We start from the raw sequence: 23,536 nt of genomic DNA on the forward strand, positions 1-23,536 counted from the left end.
TATGCAGATGATACCAAAATCTACATACAAGTGAAAGGAGGGTTCCTCTGTTGCACATCTCCTTTCATGTCTTGATGTCATTAAAGCTTGGATGGCAGTGAATTTTCTCCATTTTAATGAGAACAAGATAGGTGATGTTTTTTGGCCCAAGTGGCTCCTGTAAGTCACCCCCTATTGACCTGGATCCTTGGGCATCCTATGTTATGCCCCTTTTCCACTGAGGCAGTTTGAGAGCTGGTTCGGAGCGAGAGCCTGATTTAGAAGCAGTTCTTTCTGTTTCGACAGCCAAAGCACCGGCTCTGAACCAGGAAAAGTGGTTCTTAATTAGCACCAAAACGTTGCTGGTCTAGACTTAAGAACCGCTTGTGTCAGGGGCTGTGGATGGGGCTGTGGGCGGGGTTACTGTTAGCGCATTTGATAATGTACCTTAAGTATACTAATGTTTAATACAGTTTTACTTTACTGCAATATAATCACTTATCAGCACACATGACAGTAGGTAGCTACATGCTAAGGCTAACTTTTTTCTGTGTTAATGATAAAATAACTTTACTTTATCGATTACAACCTCCATTTATACAGATTACATGGAGCTGCACGAACACGTTGGATTCGCAGCGTTTGGATGTAAAGCAACATCCGTCATTGTTGTTGTTGTGTTTGTGTTTGCCGTTGCTGCGTTAACGTTGCTGGGACATGTGACACGTATACAGTGACGTCACACTTGGTGCTGTGATGCTCTCTAGCCGGTGGAAAGGCAAACCTGTTCTTAGAAGGTTCGCCGGTGGAACTTTGAACCAGCACCAGCGCTAGCTCTGAACCAGCACCGGGTTCTTTCGGTTGGAAAAGGGGCATTAGACCTGTGGTATCTAACTTGGGCTTTAAAATGGATGTTGATATTAAATTGGATAGCCAGATTAGTGCAGTTGTGAAGTCCAGCTTTTTTCATCTAAGGCGCCTGGCAAAAATAAAACTTCTTGTGTCCAGGCAACAATTTGAGACGGTAATCCATACCTTTATTATATCTCGACTAGAATAATGTAATGCACTTTATAATGGTCTTAGCCAGTCTTTGTTGTTTTGCCAGTCTTTGACTGGTTCAAGGAAGTATGACCGTATAACACCGATTTTGGCCTCAGTTCACTGGCTGCCGGTGTACTATAGGGTTCAGTTTAAAGTGCTTTTATTTGTTGTTAAATCTTTAAATGGTCAGACCCCGACATACCTTATGGAACTGCTTCACTCATTCAGCTGATCAATTGCTTCTGGACAAAAAGGTCAAAGAGGAAGCTTAGAGGAGACAGAGCCTTCTCTGTTGCTGCTCCTAGGCTATGGAAAAACTTGCCTCTACATCAGCAGGCACCCACTGTTTTATTATTAAAAAACGGGTTAAAAATGCATTTCTATTCCCTTGTTTTTATTTCATTCAGAGTATTTTATTTAATACTTTGTGTTCAGGTTTGACTTTTATTATTATTATTATTATTATTATTATTATTATTATTATTATTATTATTATTATTATTATTATTATTATTATTATTATTATTATTATTACAATGTTGGACAAGACAGAAATTTCTAGAAACATAAAACATTTCTTTCACAAGGCAATAAGTTATGCTGACATTATGGCCCATGTGATTGGTCATTTGAGAGGTTACTTTTATTAATAAAGGTAATAGTTAATGATATTATAATCAATGTAGGTATAAAGACTTAGAATGGCATACAAACTAAATTAATTCCAAATTCAGTAAGCAAATTTCCTGGATTATTAGGTTGGTATATAATGCATAAGTATTTATTATTATGTACTTTGTGAATATGTTGTATTTGCCCACTGTATTTATTTCTTATTCTTTCAGATCTGCCAGTGTCCACATAAGAATGAGATCACCTGTCAGAATGGAAATGAGCACATGGACTCCACCTGTCATACAGAGCAGGCTACCTTATCCACCCCAGACTCTCTCTAGCAGGCCATTTTGCCCAACACAGAAGATGGAATACGATCTACAGCAAAAAAGCTTTGATCAACAATCTGTCAGATTAAGCAATCCGCATGCTTTCTCTGAGCCTATGTCAAGATCAGCTAATTTGCAACCAAACTGGACTCCACAGATGTGGAACAGTGGATTCCACAATCAGTTGCTTTACAAATCTCCAGCTTCTGGCAGTAATCCTCCATCACATATTGTACACCATGCATCTTTAAAGGCAGGAAACCTCGACTGTGATCCACCGGTCTTAAATACCACTTATCAGAGGAATTATAAGGACCTGCACTCCATGCAAAGTATCAGATGTACTTGTAGCAATACAAATTGTGTATTTAAAAATAGTTGTTGTAGGTATGGTTTAATTCCACCTTGGCAACACCCTTTAAACAGACACCATGGAGTACGTGCTACACACCAGCCTGCAGCTCAGTCACAGGAGGCATCTTTAAATTCTCAGATTAATCAATCAGCACTGACAACTATCATGAATCAAGGACAAATTAGTGCAGTAGGACAACACAATGAAACACCCAGCTCTGTAGCACATGTTCCTGCTGCATCACGTGTACCAGTGAATTCACTGCAACCTTCAAGGTTTATAATTAACAGCTGTCAGAAGAGTCAGAGTCAGGTTCAAAAACCATTACGCCACCCTTTACCATCCAGAGAATATGATGGTTACATTGAGTTAAAGCAAATAAAACCCCCAAGAAAAACCCCATATCTGCCAAACAGGCATGTGAATTCTGCCCAGGTTAAGCAAAGTCGGAAACAATTTGTTCCCATTTTACCTAAAGACAGAATCCAGTCTCAGGCCACAAATATTTCTGGCCATCACAACACAAACTTTGCAACATTTACTGCTATTCCAAGCAGTACACATCAACAAGGTCTACAATCAAACACAGTGAGTGGAATGACTGCAAACTCCCAAGGCATAACCTCTATTAGCTCTTCCACCAGTCACACATCATCTTCCACTTCAGGTTCAGGATCTGCTAAATACTCTCATTGTATTCTATTAAAAACTTTACTGCAAAATGACAACAGTCAGAACTCCAGTGTTGTCTCCCAGTCTGCTAAGAGCAAAGGTGGATCCCAGCAATCTACATATGACCATACAGCAAGATTCATCACTACTGCAGAAAACTACAGTCAAGACAAGGCAAGGCAAGGTCAGAAGCAGAAGGAACCTGCTAAAGAACCAGGTATTTCAAGGGGGAATGCAATTAGTCATCTTGCAGGTCCACAACCGCCAAGGCAGAATGAGAGGACTAATTGGAAAAAGAGAAATGACCAGATGGAGTCCTGCATAGACCCAGCTGTGTCGGAAATGCTGGTAAATTCACAGCTCGGCATAGTTCAAGTGAACGAGGTAGTAGCTGTTGTTCCACCCAATTCTCAGCAGGCCTGTAGTCATGGATACCAGAATGATGTTACTACAAGCACCAATTTCAGGCCTGTCTTGAAAACAAATAGTGCTAAGAATGTTTTTGAGGAGCGTAAGAACATGGAGAAGGAGACAAACGTACCAAATGCGGTCTTTAATCTCATTGAGGGTCTGCCTCAGGTACCATCTTTACCAAGTTCATTACCAAGACTTGGATCAATCTCTGAAATGCCTACATCTGATAAAGATCCAACATCAAGCTCTCAAAGCTGTGAGATTACTCAGTGTGAAAATGACCCTTTGTGTACAACCCAAATCTCTAACAAACTTCAAGATTCTGTTCACGCTGTCGACTCAACATCAAAAGTTTCAGTAGAACAAAGTGATGTCCAACAACTTGAATCGTCTTCTGAAGACACTGTATTTGATTTGTCCACAGTTCCAGTGGTTGAATATACTTTGCAGGAACTGAAGGATTTGGTGAACTCTTTAGAGGTCAAACCAGCAGAGAGAGACAAATCGATGATAAATGTTGTAAAGTGCATTGTAGATCTGTTCTATAATGGGGACAAGAAAAACTTGGCCCATTTAGCAGCATTAAAGGATATATTTAAAATTTCATCTGAATTGTGTGTAAAAGAAATGCATTCTCTGGTTCTTCAGTACATTTTACCTAAACACATAAAAATGCTGGAAAATTGTCCCCAAACCCTGACAAATGAAACCACAATACCATTTGAGGGCTTTAAATCATCCTGGCTGAATGTGGATGGACAACCAGCTGATGTGGATAATGTTTTTGAGGAACCCATTTCAGACAGTAACCCCACATGGTTCAAGAAGATTTCACAGTCAGTGTCTGAAAGTGTTATGATTGTTGTAGACAGTGTAGCCCAGACCGGTACAGATAATCCTGAAGATGTGTGTGTGAATGTTCCTAAAGACATACCAAAGACCACAACAGATAACATTCCTGAAGATCAGATGAGGAAACCTGAACATTCTTCAATGATACTTCCAACTGCTGATTGCAAGAAAGACAAGATGATTGTTGAGAAAGGTTGTGTACGTCGAACACCCACTAAACTCTCTGAGATGCACAGAATATCAAAAAAACAATTCACCCAGCAACTACATGATGAAATAGATACGGTCAAAGATAACATGCGAGCATGCAATGAGCAATCACTTGCAAGCAGTTCTAATGAATGTGAAACAAATAATAGTGATGTATTTGAAGAGGCAGATGTTTCTGACAATACAGATTTCACAGATGACTTACCTGAAATCATCCTTCTCTCATCTGAGGAAGCTAGAAAAATCTTTGCTGATTGTTTTGAAAGGGACAAGAATAGAGAGCCTCCTCAGATATGCCACAGAAAGGAAAGAAAGGATTTGGTCACACAAAACCAGTCAGTCAATGTAAAACCACAAGATGACTTCAAATTCACTTGCTCTCACATGATTGGCTTAGGAGATGGCAGTGACAATTTCTGCCCAAGTTGCTGGAATGAGACACCAGTACTTAATTTTGATGAAGATGAAACTTTGCTCACCCCTATGGAGGAGGTACTTAATACGGACAACAAGAGACAAAGTCTTACTAGACAGTCTGGAAAACCAATTAAATATCCAAGTGTATCTGTAAGCCCAGAGTGTGGCAACATGATCACATCCACCCAAAAATCTAATGGATCTGATGTGATGAGAGATTCTAATCCAGATGAACAGACACAAAGGTCTAGTCCACCAACTGCTCGAGACCCACACCATGGAACAGCAGGCACCAAGAACAGCAACATCACTATGGCGTCATCACTAATAGAAGCTCAATCAAGGAATTCGCCTTTTGATAATGTAAAATCCCCCAAAACTGACGTAGTTCCTGATGCAGATGATATCAGATTCAGCCCTGATATTGTTATTAAAAATATTCGGACCTTCAAACATCCAAGTGACCACAGGTCTACATCTAGGAATGGTGGCCAGTGTAGTGATGATAGCAAACAAAGTGGTAACTTTCCTGTCAGAAAGACATGTGCTGATCCGCTTTCCCTCAAAACAAAAGTAGGTACTCCTGCTCAAATGCCAAGGGGCAGTGGAACACCTAAACTCAAGAATGCATTACCCCATAAGCAAAAGAGACCAATCATCATGGGAAAAGGACACAATGGACAACACAACCAGTCAAAGAAACTGAGATTAGAAAATTATGGATCCAAGAGTAGCAATTCAAACTTCCATCGTGAAAGGAACTTGCACTCGGCTCCTGTTTACCTCACAGTTTCTCCCAGTCCAAATACTGAAAAGTACTACACAGATGAGCAATCAGCTATGGAAAAGGTCTACAGCCAATGGAAGAGCACATTCATACATCCACAAAAGAAGTCAAAGAAGAAGCATGTGGAGGATCATCTGAAGTCCAAAATACAAACATTGAAAATAGCTCTGAAAGAAAAACTCCTGGCTATTTGACAGAAACAATCAAATAAATGGGAATAAAGGAGAAAAAGGGCTGAAGAACATGTGTAAAGGTTTGCATAAACTAAACAGAAATAAACATTTATGCTGGGTTTTCAATAATTTTATGTTTTTATTTTTGATGAATACCAATTCCAATCTTCTGAAGTGAGGTTAGCTGAGGCATTTGTTTATGGCTTACGGCTATGCGCAGACAGTCCGAGGCCGATTTCCATTTTTAGGCTGCATTTCTTTTGCCTTAAATGCAATATTTGCAGTAATCTATGCAAATTGTATGATTTGATCAAGTTGAAATTGACATTAGTTACTTATCTGCTTATCTGTAATGTTTTAGACTGTAGTGCTGTATCAGTTCTAAATAAAAACTGTCTTTGGGATTGTTTTGATGGTAATCAGATATACCTAAGCAGCAGTTTGTGGTAGCATATTACTGATAGGAAACCACAACCTTTGAAGCTGAAGAGCTGTTGCAGGAAGTGTTTAAGTGCAAAACGGGTCTGAAAGCAAAAACAAAACTCAGCAAAATATGTTTGAAGTGATATGTAAACCAGGAGGGAAAACATTTTGGTAATTTGATCAAAATTAAAGAAAAAACAAGAAGCCCATAAAATGTGCAAGCAGCTGTGACTGAATTAGGAGGTCAGAGAAAAATTAATAATAGGAAAAAACTGTAATAGTAAAATGAACGAATAAACAGGTGAGGTGTAATCAAAAGACCTGATTCAGTAGTCTTACTTGACCTTGTGGAAGAAATGGAATAATATCCTATTTCCTATCTACAAATGTTTTTGTGACCTCAGTTTGATCTAATTTTCGTTTCTTACTTTCTGTCATGTGATAATCCTTTGGTACAGTTTTCTGAACATCTGCAAAATATTGTCCGGAAACTGCAAGGGCCTACATGAACAATTAAAGGTGGGGTGCATGATGCTTGAAAGCCAATGTTGACATTAGAAATCACCAAAACAAACACGCCCTTGACCCAAATGGGTGTCACCCCTGTTTTGATAGCTCCGCCCTACACATACATACGTAACCCAGGCAACTGTTCTTGCGGAACCTGTTGGGGCGGATGGCCGAGGGGATATTTTTATCAATAAATGAACTCAATGAGTAATACTATGGTAATACAAATGTGTTTTTGTAGTACTGTGTGTTGTACCGTGAAAGGTTTAGCTCCGTTTCACCCAGAAGACATTCAGTTCTCTCCAGTGCTGGAAAGCTGATCCTATATTAACACGGGTCCTACTCCTTGTCTTATCGTAAGCCTTTTTTCACTTTTTGTTTTTATCCGCCATGTCAATGTTTCAATCACTTTCTGCTAATGTCAGACATGCGCAGTGAACACTCTCTCCACCCCATTGACAAGACATGCCCCTTTATGCTAATGTCAGACATGCGCACTGAACACTCTGTCCACCCCATTGACAAGACACATCCCTTTCTGCTAATGTCAGACATGCGCACTGAACACTCTCTCCGCCTCTATTGGCAAGACACGCCCCTTTCTGCTAATGTCAGACATGCGCACTGAACACTCTCTCCACCACATATTGACAAGACAAGCCCCTTTCTGCTAATTGGCTACACGTTTGTTTTGTTTGTTGGCCTGACTCAGTTTTCTGAAACATTTCTCAAACATCGTGCACCCCACCTTTAATAGACATATATGTATTAGGTAATAAATGCTTGGAATGAACAAACATAGCATGAACCATTACAAACCAATCCAGTGCTTTGCTGTACTGCTGCTAAGCTTTGTTAAGTATACTGATATAGTATCTGCATCCCACCCTTGAGTCGTGGACGCTTGAGAGCGATATTAACCTGCAAGAATTGGTCTTTTCTTGGTCTTTGCATTTATGCTTTAACCAGCATGCATTTAAATAAACCTAGGTGAATTCTGACTAAACTGGGCTTGAGCTGAGATTTATTTGTTTTTCTGAACAATCTGAGAAGTGGAGTTTCTCTGGCTGTCATGAAACTGAGGGCTGAGACAGACGCAAATGATGTTGTTTTAATGAGAGATAGGAAGCAATCTAAGAAATACAATGACAACCAAGAGACAACCAATGACAATACAAGGGAGGAGACCGGACAGGAACCAAAACAATACACATGTGGCAATGTCAACAAATGTGACAATGGGTGACATATATCCCCCTTACCTGGTGGTCCTGCACTTCTTGGTGAGAAGTCTAAGCAATACCCAAGGTCCAGAGGCAGGCATTGTCCATTCCAGAGGAGTTTGGGAGCAGACAAGGAGCATACTAGTCCAAATCCAGCAGTGTCAACAATTTTCTTCCTAGAGTGGGTATTGCTGGCCCAATAGCCTCCTGCATGAGCAGGTCATGAGATGCCGCACTATCATCCTCAGATGTGAGCAGGTCAGCGGAGGCTGCACCATTGGCCGCAGGCATGATCAAGGCATTGGAGGCCATGCATCAGCTTCTTGAGGGAGCTCTGTAAGGATTTCAATTCCTCTTTGTCTCTAGTCTTCCATTCGGTGTAGTAGCTTATGAACGGTTAAACGGGGAGGGCCTGACTGTCGGCCGGACCAATTAAAACAATTAAGAGTGATGGATAACAGATGTTAAAGGTACCCAAGGTTCAGTGGACATGTAGAACTTGGTGATGTGTCTTGTTAAAATACAGAACAACTTAATCCCTTTGCTCTTATTTATTCTTGTTGACAATAAAACTGGATGCACAGTACACGGGTTTCACAGGATAAGTGGAATGCTTAGGATGCACAGGATGGTAAAAATGGTAAAGATGGTTTTCTGGTCACTACAAAAAATACAACAGAGAAATCAAGCTCACAAATAATAATAAGGATGGAAGTCATGCAACATCAAGCATAATATCTATAAACCTACTAATGACAAGTATACAACCCATCAGATTCAAGTAAACAATACAATACGTAACACATCTAATGGAAGAGGATTGTGGGAAATGTAGTATAAAGGAAAAAGGAAAAACTAATTCACAACTTGAGCTACCAATCAGAGTGGTAGGCTTGAGAGTACTAGGCTTGAGAGTACTAGGCTTGGAACACCCCAGGGCCCTGGATCCCATCCACGGCAACAGCATTTCAAAGTTGGCACCATAGTCTCCAGTGCTTCTATCCATATTAGGATAGATCAGGATGATCTGGATGGTAGAGGCAACGTTGAACGAATGGTCACATATTCCTAACTGCATCAAGTCAATTACCACTTTAGCAGAAATAAAGCAGTGGGTAAGTAAAGAAAAAGTATATTATAGTATATTGCGAAATTAGCAATCTTCCTTTTAAACAATCTTTATCATGGGTGAGTGTCTTTTAAACCTTTTCTCTTTTATGTGTCACTTTATACTTATTATTCTTTTTAACATATTTTAAACTGTTTTTATTAAAATCACATTTATTTTCTTTAATTGTTCTTTGTTTTTTTATGATTTTATCTTGTGTCTCTAATTTTTACATATATATTCTAATTTCTATGTAAAGCACTTTGAATGACCTTTGTGTATGAAATGTGCTATACAAATAAACTTGCCTTGCCTTGCCATTTGTGCTTAACACTAATATGCCTTAAGTCTGTGCATATTCTGCATTGTGCTTTGGATATTCCCAGAATAATAATCATTTAATCGGATGGTTGTTGACTTTAGGAGAGCACAGACTGACAATTCTACACTGAACATAGATGAATCCTCCATGGAGATTGTCAAGAGTACCAAATTCCTTGGAGTTTATCTGGCGGAAAACTTCACCTGGACACACAACGCCAGTTCCATCACCAAGAATGCCCAGCAGCTTCCTGTAAAGGCTGAGGAAAGCCATCCCCTTCCCCCATCCTGGCCCCATTCAACAGATGGACCACTGAGAGCATCCTGAGCAGCTGCATCACTGCCTGGTTTCGGAGTTTCATATTGCAAGAAGATATCGCAGCATATGGTGAGGACAGCTGTGAAGCTTATCGAAGTCTCTCTTCCCTCTATCTATCAATCTCTGGATCCCTCAGGATGAGTAGAAAAAGAGAAGCATTCCAAAATTGGTCACGCTGGGCGTGGCAGTGCTAAGGGTTAGCAGTGCTAATTGTTTGTGATCCTTATCCACTTGAGCTACCACGTTATGTACAAAGTGCAGCCAGGGAAGCTGGCAAGAATAGCTATAACAGCATAACTGGTAGGGAGATAAAGAAGGTGATACGGACATGAATTCTTCCTGGGACAAAGTGTCCAACCACTCCACAGTCAGCAAACCTGACTGGTCAGACGACTGCATCCAGACATGCTCATGAACCCTCCAGATCTGCTCCATTACCTAAGAAGAAGAAGATAAGCCTGGACTTAAACACTAACTTAAACTGATCCATAACTGTGGGGTTTTGTAGGAGATGCTGTAGCCTCTGTCTCACATTGTAGCCTTTACTACTTGAAGTGCTCCACACCATTAAGGGCAAGTCGTGGCCTAATGGTTAGAGAGTCTGACTCGTAATCCTAAGGTTGTGGGTTCGAGTCTCGGGCCGGCCACGACTAAGGTGCCCTTGAGCAAGGCACCGAACCCCCCAACTGTACCCCGGGCGCCGCAGCATAAATGGCTGCCGGGGGTGTGTTCACTGCTGTGTGTGTGCACTTTGGATGGGTCAAATGCAGAGAACGAATTCTGAGTATGGTTCACCATACTTAGCTGCATGTCACGTCACTTTCATTTGTCTGAAATAGGCATGGTTTAAAAAACAAAAGTTCACTCAGGTATTGTGGCGTGAGACCATTCAGTGCTTTACTGGTTATGTCATGTCTACAGTGGGTGTTCAGCCTCTTCTTCCAAACTATTTACATCAGTAAATACTTTGACAAAAATAATACTACTCACAGCAGCATTCCCCTTATTTTTGTTCACACCCTTTCTGGTATATAAAAAATATTCCCCAGGGCTGGCCAATTTCTCTAAAGTATTCTCTAAAAGTTACCAATATTTCACTGTTTTGGCGCCTTATCCCCTCAGAACTCGGAGAGTCCCTCTCTGTGGTGACACATCAGCACATGCACGCACATGCACACACATGCGTGCATGCGCACACACACACACATACACACACACACACACACACACACACACACACACACACACACCCCTGGTGTACAAAAAAGAGAGCTGAAACACTAGAATTTGCCTCTTCACTGTGTAGACTTTGCCTTGTATGGAAGATACCTTTTGGTGCAGCAAAATAAAATTATTTCATTAATTCTTTGAAGAACTTCATCCCATAAATGTATGAATTTAGCCGTAATGACTAATAACTTTATTTTAAGACCAACTTCACAAGCAAAAATGCACAAGAGCATTTAGATATGTTTGTGCTTTTGTTAACCTTGTTAATTTTATAACTGCACATTGAATGAAATTTGTTTATAAATTCTTAATTTATTCATTCATTCTTAATGAAACTTCCTGTGGTTAAGTTTAAACCTTCTGGGGAGAGATTTGGTGTTTGTATAAATAAACCCCCAGGTAGTCGATTATGTGGGGATTTGAAACATCCCCACAGTGTCATCACCAGAGCCGATCCTGACCTCCCTGGGGCCCTAAGCAAAATTCTGCTAATTTCTCCTACCTGACCTGGGAGCCATGTAAACCATTTGCCACACATTCACACTTGCACTAGCAGCACTGCACAGCTAATGTAGCTAAACAGATAGAGACTAGAGACAGAATCACATCAACTTAACTTTACTGTTATTTGCTCTTGCTTACATCAAACTAGAAGAGAACACAAGTTTACCTGATTGCTGTTCTCACATTTCACTCTCATTTTGATTCTTTTTTCTCTTTTCATGGCCAGATGGATAGCTCCGCTTCATATTGTCATCTACACAGTAAACATTAACACACGCTGTAAAATGAGGCAGGGGGAGGCGGGGCCTTGCGTCATTTTTCAGGGCCCTAGGCAACTTGCGTAGTGAGCGTATAGGGCCGATCGGCTCTGGTCATAACTGCGTCGTATGTTACTGTGAAATCAGTTCTGGCTCTCACTGATCATGTCACATCCTGTAAAGGATTGAATGTAATATTATTTATGTCTATAAATAATATAAATGTCTGCAGTCACTTTCCACCTAATATAGCTGATGGACTTTACTGGTATTTTGACCAACTAAATGTTTCTCCTCGTCTCTGAAACGCATCCGTACCGTGTGGCCAAGCAGACGATGACAGATGAGGACACAAAAGGATGAAACTTCATGCTGCGGTAAATCACATTACTGAGCTATAATGTCATTTATCTCAGTCTGCTGGCTCCCAGATGGCCCAGAAGTTCCAGAGACATGCAAGACAACTGGAGTCTTTTCTCATAACCTCATGAAATCTTAGCAAGCTTGTCGAAGCCAGCGAGGCAGTTTGATCTGTTTAATCTCTTAAACAAAATGTTTGTATTTTATTCAGTTAGAAGCGAGTTACGTAATGATACCAAAATTATGAACGAGTGATGTGTTTGTATCGTGTAGCTCGAGAGATTCGGTTACTGTTCACATATTGAAGGAAAGGCTGTCTGAGTATTCTGTTGTGCAACTACTGATCTTCTGAAACGTTCACACACAGCATTCACAGACTAATCCACACTGGTGGAACTTCAGCTATCAGTTTCATCTACAAAATGGAAAGGCCTTGCTAATATGGAGGGAAGACAGAAGACAGGAAAGACCTTAATGACCTGAGACATTAATCATGTTTAACCTGGTTATAGACTCAGAACACAATCCTTCAATATTTTAAAAAGTTTTCCTCCTTTTATACGGAACAACATGCAGCAGTATCTGAACTTTCATTACGTTTTTGAATTAAAATGTCTTTTTATCGATGTACGTATTTTCACTAGATGTCTATAAGATCTATAGACAGACTTTCGACCACACGTTTAACCATGATCTCAGCAGCCAGGTTGAAGAAGAGACCATGCTTTTGTTCACAGGTTTAACGAGCATCAGTTAGACATAAACACATCGTTTCTATTCTTACTGCTGTTTAGATTTAAATCTAGTTGTGGTGTGACATGATGTAATGTGAGCAGTAAGTGTGCTAGCATCATGTGCTGAAGCTAGCATGTTGGCTAGACCCTGAAAACATCCTCCATGTATTAAACATTTCAATTAAATTGTGCCAGAAATATTTTATTTTTCATTTAATTATTTAGGTTAACTCGTGTAAGCAATGATTTTCCAGATCTTTCCACCGTCCCATGTAAGAAACCCAAACTTTTGATGGCAAATGTAGATTTAGATTGGCTCTATGACACAAGCTACTCAATTACACATCTTTCCGTTCTGCAAAAAATTAGCTGTTACTGTGGGGAAAGTGCTTCCTTTAACAGGATATGTTCTGTTAAAAAACACAAAGAAGTAGACGGCGGGGTTGAACAAGAGCAGGTGCTCATTTAGGCAGAATGTAAAGTAGTCAGTCTGCTATTTACTCACATTACTGAGGCTCAACTACACACAGAAGTCAACAAATGTGTAATATACTTTCACCCAAATCTCTGAAGTGTCCTCGAACAGCGAAGAAATGTCGTTGAATCAAAAACGGAATATCGATGTGGACAAATGACAGATTTTCTTATGTTGAACTTCAAAAGGTGTTTTTTTTTTAATCCGTAATATATTAGCTATAAAAAAAACCCAGGATATTCACATCTGATCATTATAAAATTTTTAATGTGTACTCAGAGTGAGTTTTTCATTCCTAAACCTCAAAGCAGTCTTCAGTACATCAATACTGAATATGAATTCTTATAAAAACCTGTGCCTATCTCAGGTGTCATCAGGCATCGAGGCAGGATACACCCTGGACAGAGTGCCAACCCATCACAGGGCACACACACTCTCATTCACTCACACACTCACACACTACGGACAATTTTCCAGAGATGCCAATCAACCTACCATGCATGTCTTTGGACCGGGGGAGGAAACCGGAGTACCCGGAGGAAACCCCCGAGGCACGGAGAGAACATGCAAACTCCACACAAACAAGGCGGAGGCGGAAATCGAACCCCCAACCCTGGAGGTGTGAGGCAAACGTGCTAACAACTAAGCCACCGTGCCCTCCTGCAACAAAATTGCCTTTGAGGAATGAAAAACTTGAACTTGAAAGAACAAATTTGGTTAAGACACGAATAACGATATGGGGCACTATAGCCAAAAAAGTGCTTGGACCCCTTGTGATCGCTCCATTTAGAGGTATTTTCTAGCACATAATCATTTTAAGTGTTTTAAGTGTGACAAGCTACAGTTTGTAGCATTCATGGTTTTATTTCTATCTTTTCTTACGACCAGATTATAATTAAAGGAAAAAAATATTCTCTTTTTTCAGGATTATTGATGCAACTTTTTCTGATCAAATTTAAACTAGTACTTGGACACATTACAATCATTGTTTGCAGTAATAAATTCTGGTGTTCTGTCATTTTATCGAAGAATTTTGTTAGCAAATTTTTTTCATCTTTTGATTTAAATACTATATAAAAAAAATACACAACAAAATACAGAAAATACACAATTTTTTATTAGTTTTTTTTCTCCCAAAACTGAGTAAACAAAACCCTTATAGATCAAGTACAAGTGTTTGTAGTACAAATCCAAACACGAGCTGAGACTTTCAGACGAAAGCAGATATCTCATGCATGTTATTTACTGAATAGTGGAATCGGACATGTGTATCTCAGACATAAAGAGATCCCATAATGCACTGCAAACGCCGTGATACTGTCCGACGTGCGATCTGAGCAGTAAACAGTGGAGTGAGGTGTGTTTCCTGCATCACTTTAATTAAAGCTTAAAGCAAGCTGTTCAGGACGTTCAGATCCGTCCCCAAGTCGGCGTTTATGTTGAGCAGCAAACTTGATGAAAGGAGTCACAAATAAGCTTTTAAAATGTTTAACAATGTCACATGGAGAGAGAGAAAAGCTGCATTTGGAGTACGCTTTGTTTTTAAAGCTCCAGTTAGGAACTTTAACTTTAAATTCATGATATGAAATATTTATATCAAAATGGATTAATAACATGCTAATGAGGCATGTTGACTGTCTTAAAGAAATAAAATACATCAGACATGTGAATACATCACTCCCCAAGCCTTGTTTAGTGTCTGAAGCTTGCTTCATTAGTTACACGTTAACCTCAAAATAATACGATGTAGACTGAAGCAGTTTTGCATAGTTTATCATTATCATCATGAATATTCTAATGTATTCAAACTCTAGGCCACGCCCCCTACCTGATCCTGAAGTTGACACCAAACAACATCATTTATACTAAATACCAGCTTTCCTTTCTGGTTGGTGTTATGTGGTGTGGAGCAGACGGAGGAGCTTTATGCTGTCGGCTGTAGTAACCCGTGAAGGTCGTGGAGGGCGCTCTCGATCGTCACGGCTAGTTTCTCGGCGTTGGTCTCCTCGCAGCAGTTGAAGGCGGTGATGGAGAAGTGAATGTGATCCGGCTGAGGATTGTAACACACGGCGTAACCGTCCGGAACCAGAGGCCCGAAACACATCACGCTGTCCGTGTTAGCAGGAACCTGCAAGTAAAAACAGAGTTGAGTACAAGAACAACTCAGCTACATGTCAGAGAGAAGACACAAGGAAGGAAGGAAGGAAGGAAGGAAGGAAGGAAGGAAGGAAGGAAACTCTGATGACTAGCACCTTAAACTCCTCGTCTTTGAAAGCAGTGAAATTTTTGATTGAAAAGATGAAAATGAAACTGTTTCAGTTGGGAATGACTTCTGGGAAGGTCTGGGTAAGAGCATCTGTTCTATAAAGTGTGTGTGTGTGTGTGTGTGTGTGTGTGTGTGTGTGTGTGTGTGTGTGTGTGTGTGTGTGTGTGTGAGACAGAGAGAGATAGAACCTGTCCAGTGCGGAGTTTCCAGTGTGTGGCGAGCCCATAAGCCGTGTCCATGAACATTCTGGGCACGCTCAGTCCCTCCTCAATGGCCTGCAGCTTCAGACCCAGCAGGTGGCGATCGATAGCCTGGCCTTTCAGCGCCTGACACACACACACATAGACATTAAACATCCTCTATGCAAAAACACCTTGCACCAGCTTTATATAAAATACTGCTCTGTAGTTGAATGAAATGTGGGCGGAGTCACAGTCACCTGATCTGTCAGCTGACTGTAAGCTTCCACAGCTTCACGCAGCAGCTCCACCTTCACCTCACCCTGATACACACATACACACACACAGAGAAAGTTAATTCTATGTTCATTTTCCCTCTCCTCTTCTCTCATTGGTTCACGTGACTCACAATGAGGGAGGGGTCATCAAAAGCCTCAACGAATCTCAGCGTCTGATTGGTTGGGGAGCGGATGTAGTCGGTGCGTCCTCCTCGGAACATTCGGAGTGTTGCGATGTCACAGGCAGCACACACCTCCCCGTGCACTCTGAACACACACACACACACACTTAAATGATCAACCTGCTGAGATTTCTCTTGACTTCTGCTGTCTGTATGTGTGTTTAATCAGATTGTGTGTGTCTGTTCTTGTCTGTGACACAGATGAAGATTTGATACAGAAGCAGCTGGTGACCAAAAGGTTTAAATCTCTAAGATCTGTCCAGTGACTAATATCTTAATAAACAAATAAATAAATAGTGTTGTTTTTGCTCACCTGTAGTACGCGAGCTGGATGGCCATCTGGATGAAGGAGTTGGGGCTTAAAGACAACTTTTTGGGAAACTCCTTCCCAAAGTGCTGGAAGTTAAAGCAGCTGATGTCCAGATCATTAATGAGGCTAGAGAGAGGAAGAGAGAGAGAGATAGACAGACAGACAGAGAGATAGAGAGACAGAGAGAAAGAGACAGAGAGAAAGAAAGAGACAGAGAGATTATGGGGATAGATATGTTTTGAGTATTATGAATATGTATTTTTACAGATGTTCTTGACAAACATCAGGGTTCAGTGTGTAAATGTGCAGCGAGGACACACTGATACTCACATGTTGAGGTTCTGCTTGGCCATCTCCAGGTCCCACTTGATGGCACGGTCGATGTAGAAGTAAAGCTTCTTTGGCATGGGCAGAGGAACGAGAGGAGCTCGGACTGTATCAGGCTTCTTACTGAAATTATAAGGATTGTCTAAGATTAAGCTTTCTTTCTATTGACAGGTGTGTGTGTGTGTGTGTGTGTGTGTGTGTGTGTGTGTGTGTGTGTGTGTTTGTACCAGCACTGCAGGACATGATCCAGTAGGGTGGCTATTGGAAGTCCTTCAGCTGTGGCCTGTTCATACAGGAGACCCCACGATCCATCCTCACTGACCACAAACTACACAGAAGGAAGAGAAGATTATGGCAAAAAAAAACTCCTGAGTGTCATTAAGCTCTGTAGCTCCACCCACCTGTAAGGTTTTATCGAACCAACGATTCCCACTGTTGGAGTAGGTCCCGCCTCCATGAAGGATCTGAGCTGCCATTCTGCTCGAGTATCTAATCATCCATCAGACAAAGAAATTCAAATGATTCAGTGATTCAATCAAATGATTAGATTCAGTGGCTTAATTGAACCAAATTAATGGATGATAACCGAGGAAAATATATTAGCAATCACAAAGAGAAGTAGATGGAGAGAGAGAGAGAGAGAGAGAGAGAGAGAGAGAGAGCGCGCACGAGAGAGAGAGAGCGAGTGAGCACGAGAGAGAGCGAGCAAGACAGAGAGTGCAAAACAGAGAGAGCGAGACAGCAAGAGAAAGAGAGCAAGAGAGCATGAGAGACAGAGAATGCAAAAGAGAGAGCGCAAAAGAGAGATCAAGAAGGAGAACGAGAGAGAGAGAGAGATGAAGAAACATTACATACTTCTCATCACAGATAGTCATGACGGGCGAGTCGAGACACAGTGTGAACAGACTTTTCTCTATCAGCCTCACAGACTCCTTATTGATCTTATCTAAGAGACAGGACAAGGACAGTGAGGAAGGAATGTTGTGCAGTAGGTAGTGAGTAGTGATCAGGACATGTAGTGCAGTAGGTAGTGAGTAGTGATCAGGACATGTAGTGCAGTAGGTAGTGAGTAGTGATCAGGACATGTAGTGCAGTAGGTAGTGAGTAGTGATCAGGACATGTAGTGCAGTAGGTAGTGAGTAGTGATCAGGACATGTAGTGCAGTAGGTCGTGTGCAACATCCCAGTGGACTGTTGTTATTTTATGCTGTAATGCAGTAAAACAGGAATGTTCACAGATTTCTTCATGTGTACTCAGTCAGGACATGTTTACTGTGTGTGCATGTGTCTGTGTGTGTGTGTGTATATGCGTGTGTGCATGTGTGTGTGCGTGTGTGTTACCCTGCAGTAGGCGTGTGTAAGCTTGACCCCACGTGTGTCTGTGGTCACTGGTCAGGATGCCCATCGGCTCTTTGTCGGTTTTCCAGGACTGAGCTCGGATCCGACAAAGCTGAGAGTGAATCTGACTCTGAGTGAGGGGGGTGCCATCACTATTGTACACGTCCAGCTGGAAAAACTACACACACACGCACACACACACACACGCACACACACACGCACACACACAGACACACACACACACACGCACACACACACACGCACACACACACACGCACACACACACACGCACACACACACACAGACACACACACAGACACACACACAGACACACACACAGACACACACAGACACACACACAGACACTGCTGTGACCGATTCTAATTTCAGGAATTTTTTTTAGAAGTCTTGACTAGAAATAAAATCAAATGTTAAAGATTTATTAAAATGACCCTGTAATTAAGTCACCATCAGTCACCAACTTCATCTAAACTGCTCTTTGTCTTTAAACACTGATTTGGACTTCAGAATTCCTGCAGTGAAAATGTTGTGTATGTGTCTGATGTGATCTGATGTGATGTGATGTGATGATACACACCATAATGAATGATGATGCTGTGCTTACTGTGATATTGAGCTGATTAAATCCTGTCTGCTGTGCTGCTTCTCACCTGGTAGTTTCGGACCACGGTGATGTGGGCGGGGCCGCGGCGTGGGCGTCCATAATGAATCATATTATCATGCTTCGGACCGGGAACACGACAGGAAGAGAAGAGACGAGGAAACAACTCCATACACAATGGCCTGCCTCGCATATACTCTACTGGTAACCTCCCACTGAGAGAGAGAGGGAGGGGGGGAGGGGGAGAGAGAGAGAGAGAGAGAGAGAGAGAGAGAGAGAGAGAGAGAGAGAGAGAGAGAATAAAAATGTGTATAGTCTCTTGCTCAGTGTTATAATAAAAATAAAAAGTGTTATGTTATATATTATTATTATTATTATTATTATTATTATTATAATAAAAATAAAAAGTGTTATGTTTATTGTGCTAAAAACACAAACCTGTCCACTTTATTCTTGAAGTCGAGCACAGCGGAGATGAGCTTCGCTGCAAATCTGCACACAAACACATACTAAAGCACTTAAACACAGTGACCAATCAGAGGACAGTGCTGACTGATTCATCTAAATGCTTCATCCAATCAGAGCGCAGTGTCAGTGATTATCACCCTCATCCACTACACTCGCCCTCATCCACTACACTCGCCCTCATCTATTACCTTTAAAACATAAACAAACTGCTCAAATATTATCCTGATTATTTAAATCTGTAGCCATTAATCTTTTATCCCTGAGCTCGGAGATTTCTGGTCTGTTAACTGACTTTATTTATATTTGTTGCATATAGCTTTAGATTTTTTTCCACAAGGCACATATAAACATATGCCCAGTGTTAAAACCATGTGTCTGTGTGTGTGTAGGGGTGTGTGTGTGTGTAGGGGTGTGTGGTGTGTGTGTGGTGTATGTGTGTGTGTAGTGGTGTGTGTGTGTGTGCAGGGGTGTGTGTGTGTGTGTGTGTGTGTGTGTGTGTAGGAGTGTGTGTGTGTGTGTAGGAGTGTGTGTGTGTGTGTGTGTGTGTGTGTGTGTGTGTGTGTGTGTAGGTGTGTGTGTAGGTGTGTGTGTAGGTGTGTGTGTAGGTGTGTGTGTGTCTGACTCAGCTACAGCTCACTTCTGGATGTACCTCCCTTACTTGATGACTGTATCCAGTCCAGTTCTTGGGTGGACTGACATTTTGTTGCAAGAAGTAATAATGCTGTGTGTGTGTGTGTGTGTGTGTGTGTGTGTGTGTGTGTGTGTAGGAGTGTGTGTGTGTGTGTGTGTGTGTGTGTGTGTGTGTGTGTGTGTAGTTGTGTGTGTAGGTGTGTGTGTGTCTGTGTGTGTAGGTGTGTGTGCATGTGTGCGTGTATGTAGGTGTGTGTGTAGGTGTGTGTGTCTGACTCAGCTACAGCTCACTGATGGATGTACCTCCCTTACTTGATGACTGTATCCAGTCCAGTTCTTGAGAAAGAAAGAAGTAATAATGCTGTGTGTGTGTGTGTGTGTGTGTGTGCTCACAGTAGCTGTCCTCTCCAATCGCTGAAGTCACGTCGGGGCAGGGAGATGGCTGGGTTGGAGTGAACAGCCAGGGGCTGACGACTCTCCAGATACGCCCACTGAACCCACCAATCTGATAACTACACACACACACACACACACACACACACACACACACACACACACACACACACACACACACTTAACACATATGAACACAACCTACATTTTATCTAGAGGTTTATCTAGACATCTCCAGTGTCAACGTTGTGTAACAGTCGAGTGTGTAACTCTGTGTAAGAGTTAAAGCTGTAACTATTGTGTTCCACGTAACTCCTTACTGACTACATTGAGTGTTTAAACAGAGTCTCACGTGTGTGATGATATTTACCCAGTTGTGTGTGTATTTGGCGCGTTTCTCCAGCGCCCCCTGCAGTCTCTCTCCCAGTCCCCCCACACTGCCGAATCGCTGCACTGTCTTACGTGTGTGCTGTAGCTCATCCGGAGGTAAGAGCGGCTCCAGGGCCAGCAGGTAGCGCTGCAGTGTCTGAGCTAACTGAGGAACCGGCTGAGGGGGAGGAAGATCAGATGGATGATGCACTCGTCTCACTGGGACCTAAAAAACACACACACACACACACACACAAATAATTACACAATTAACACACACTTCAAAGCCTTTCACAGCACGTGTATGATGATGAAGCGGAACGATACAATGATTATGATCTTGATGTCATCACCACACACTTAAACTTTAATATTAAGATGATTATATCTCCTCGATGATATCTAGAACTCTAAGAATCCTCAGAGTACTCAGAACCAGATCAGTGTTTGCTGCGATCACACTTGACCTTCATCCTACCTCAGTCAGGGATTCCCATAATACACTGCAGGGGAAATAAAACTGGATGTTGCTAAAGAACAATTATTAATCTAAAGTCTTCAGTGAGGTTGTTGTGTTGTCCAAGCTCTTCTGCAGAAGCTTTAAAGGATCATAGACACAGGGATCAGACAAGAACGAACTGAACAGAGGAAAGACAAATGAAGCTGATGTTCCCTCGCAATCGGAAGACGTCCAGCAGCAACATCATCTCAGATCAGGTGGAAACCAGTGGAGCTCTGGTCCACCCATCTGCAGTGTGATCTACAGGTTGATCAGAAGTCACCGTCATGAACAACCTGTGGTCAAAAATCCTCCCCTGCTACAAGGAAATAAAACCAAACTATGCACAAAAGCTTAATTTCTGAGAACAGAAGAACTGCAGAAGGTTTTCTGGACTGAGGAGTCAAAATCCTAAACATTAGCTCTAACAGAAGGTAGCTTGTTCCCCGAAGAGCTGAAACAAGGGTGAGTGTCGAAGGATGGTGGACGGTCCCTGCAGGTCTGGGGCTGGAGTTCTGTGTACGGTGTTGGGGATTTGGTCAGAATGAATGGTTGCCAGGCAGATACTTATCCATCATGTTCTCCATCAGGGCTTCATCTGATCAGTACTGAATAACTCTAAACAAGTTAAATCTGACGACCACAAACTTGCTGCCAAAGCCATCAGGATGAAGCTTCAGTAAAAAGTAGAACAAGAAGTGGGATGTGGTAGTCTAGTGGTTAAGGTGTTGGGCTACCAATCGGAAGGTTGTGAGTTTGATTCCTACGAATCGACCAAGCTGCCACTGCTGGGCCCCTGGGCAAGGCCCTAAACCCTCAAATACTCAGTCGTATAAAAATGAGATAAAAATGCAAGTCGCTCTGGATACAAGGGCGTCTGCTAAATAATGTAAAGTCTTGATGTCTCGAGGTGGTACGTGACCATCACAGAGCCCTGAACTCAACCGTGTGGGGTTACATAAAGAGACACAACTGTGGTTAGTTGCTGTGTTTTAGGCACAAAGTGGACAAACACACAGCAAATACAGAATAGATTTACATTCTCCAGACAGTTTGTATGTTTACATGATTATACTTAATGAATATTTACACTTCTGAAAGTATCCAAAACAATAAGAGAGACATGATGATGATGATGATATAAAGTATTTCAGAAGGTTTAAAGGTCTGGGTGTCATTACTGTAATATAAAGACTAAAGTGATTCTTTCAGTGTTTAATCGGAAGCTAAACTTCACTTTATAACCAAACACATGCATTATTTATATAATAAATAAATAAATAAATAAATAAATAAATAAATAAATGTAACTTACTCTGGAGCGCAAAGCGAAGTTTGCTCGTGATAAAGTCTCTAAAATCATGATGACCACTAAACAAACCAGTAACTAAACAAACTAGTAACTAAACAAACTAGTAACTAAACAAACTAGTAACTAAACCAGTACCTAAAGCAGTAACTAAGTTCGCACTAAAGTGTAAACACAAGCCTCAGCAGAGACACACATTATTTACATGCATAAAAACACGCTAAGTATGAAAAAGTGCACAACATCGACTTCCGGTCACTGGAGCGGATCAGAACTTTGTTTTGTTTTGTTTTGTTTTGTTTTGTTTTGCAGTCCGAGCTCGTGCTCATCTGCACGTCCGGGGAAAGCAGGAAGAGTCCAGACCACGTGCGCAATGTTTGCGACGCATCTTCGTCAAATTCGCCTCACAAACCGGAAGTGCCCTTTCTGGCTGTTGCTCGCTGTGCTTACGCGTCAATGCGTCCGCCATATTGGAAAGGTCAAAATTCAATCGTAAGCAAAACAAGTCTATGGAGTGGTGCGGATTTTATTGTAATCAGTTTACAACAATGTCAGTGATGAAAAACTAATCAAGGTAATAACAGGATGAATATAGCTACACAAAGCAGAGAAATCCACTTGAGTTTCAAATGTTTTGTGCCCTCATGTAGTATTTTAATGCTTCTGTCCAGAAAAAAATAGAAGAAAGGGCATAAAAGCCTTTATTATCGCCACATATACATTACAGCACAGTGGAATACTTTTCTTCACATACCCTAACTGAGGAGGTTGGGGTCAGAGTGCAAAAGCAGCTATGATACAGCGCCCCTGGAGCACAGAGGGTTGAGGGCCTTGCTCAAGGGCCCAGCAGTGGCAGCTTGGCTGTGCTGGGCCTTGAACCTCAATCCCCGATGAACAACCTGAGCCACCACTGCCCATTAAGATACTTAAGATAAAAGAAACTTTCTTAATCTTTAATCTATGAGCTCAGTTTGTGATAAATAAATATTAATAAATCAATAAATAAATGTATTTTTGGACCAATCACAACTGACATGTAAATAATCAATCAATCAA

The 23,536-nt window shown here is 41.4% G+C and overlaps 2 protein-coding genes and 1 long non-coding RNA gene across 4 annotated transcripts in view; 2 read left to right on the forward strand and 1 right to left on the reverse strand.

Moving 5' to 3' along the window:
- The window catches only part of LOC113638191, a 37,396-nt gene extending 30,490 nt beyond the window's left edge, over positions 1 to 6,906 (forward strand). For both annotated transcript variants that reach the window (XM_027139222.2, XM_027139221.2), the window contains exon 2: positions 1,869 to 6,906. In XM_027139222.2, coding sequence (XP_026995023.2) covers positions 1,869 to 5,868 — 4,000 coding nt within the window. In that variant the 3' untranslated portion in view covers positions 5,869 to 6,906. The remainder of the gene's footprint in view (positions 1 to 1,868) is intronic.
- Positions 6,907 to 14,406: 7,500 nt separating this feature from the next.
- On the reverse strand, positions 14,407 to 22,850 carry cratb (carnitine O-acetyltransferase b). The gene is made up of 15 exons (XM_047819936.1): positions 22,487 to 22,850; positions 20,674 to 20,898; positions 20,304 to 20,422; positions 19,251 to 19,304; positions 18,862 to 19,027; positions 18,194 to 18,368; positions 17,709 to 17,799; positions 17,255 to 17,342; positions 17,081 to 17,181; positions 16,857 to 16,976; positions 16,530 to 16,652; positions 16,166 to 16,301; positions 16,017 to 16,079; positions 15,766 to 15,903; positions 14,407 to 15,439 (listed from the first exon to the last, which is right to left on the reverse strand). Exons 1-15 carry the CDS (start codon positions 22,532 to 22,534, stop codon positions 15,236 to 15,238), a joined length of 1,851 nt encoding a protein of 616 aa, XP_047675892.1. The 5' UTR covers positions 22,535 to 22,850; the 3' UTR covers positions 14,407 to 15,235.
- On the forward strand, positions 17,619 to 18,005 carry LOC125145782. The gene is made up of 2 exons (XR_007144217.1): positions 17,619 to 17,845; positions 17,881 to 18,005. It is a non-coding gene; the product is annotated as an uncharacterized LOC125145782 (long non-coding RNA).
- Positions 22,851 to 23,536: the final 686 nt, after the last annotated feature.

This window comes from Tachysurus fulvidraco, chromosome 10 (assembly GCF_022655615.1).
Source record: "Tachysurus fulvidraco isolate hzauxx_2018 chromosome 10, HZAU_PFXX_2.0, whole genome shotgun sequence".
Taxonomy (NCBI): domain Eukaryota; kingdom Metazoa; phylum Chordata; class Actinopteri; order Siluriformes; family Bagridae; genus Tachysurus; species Tachysurus fulvidraco.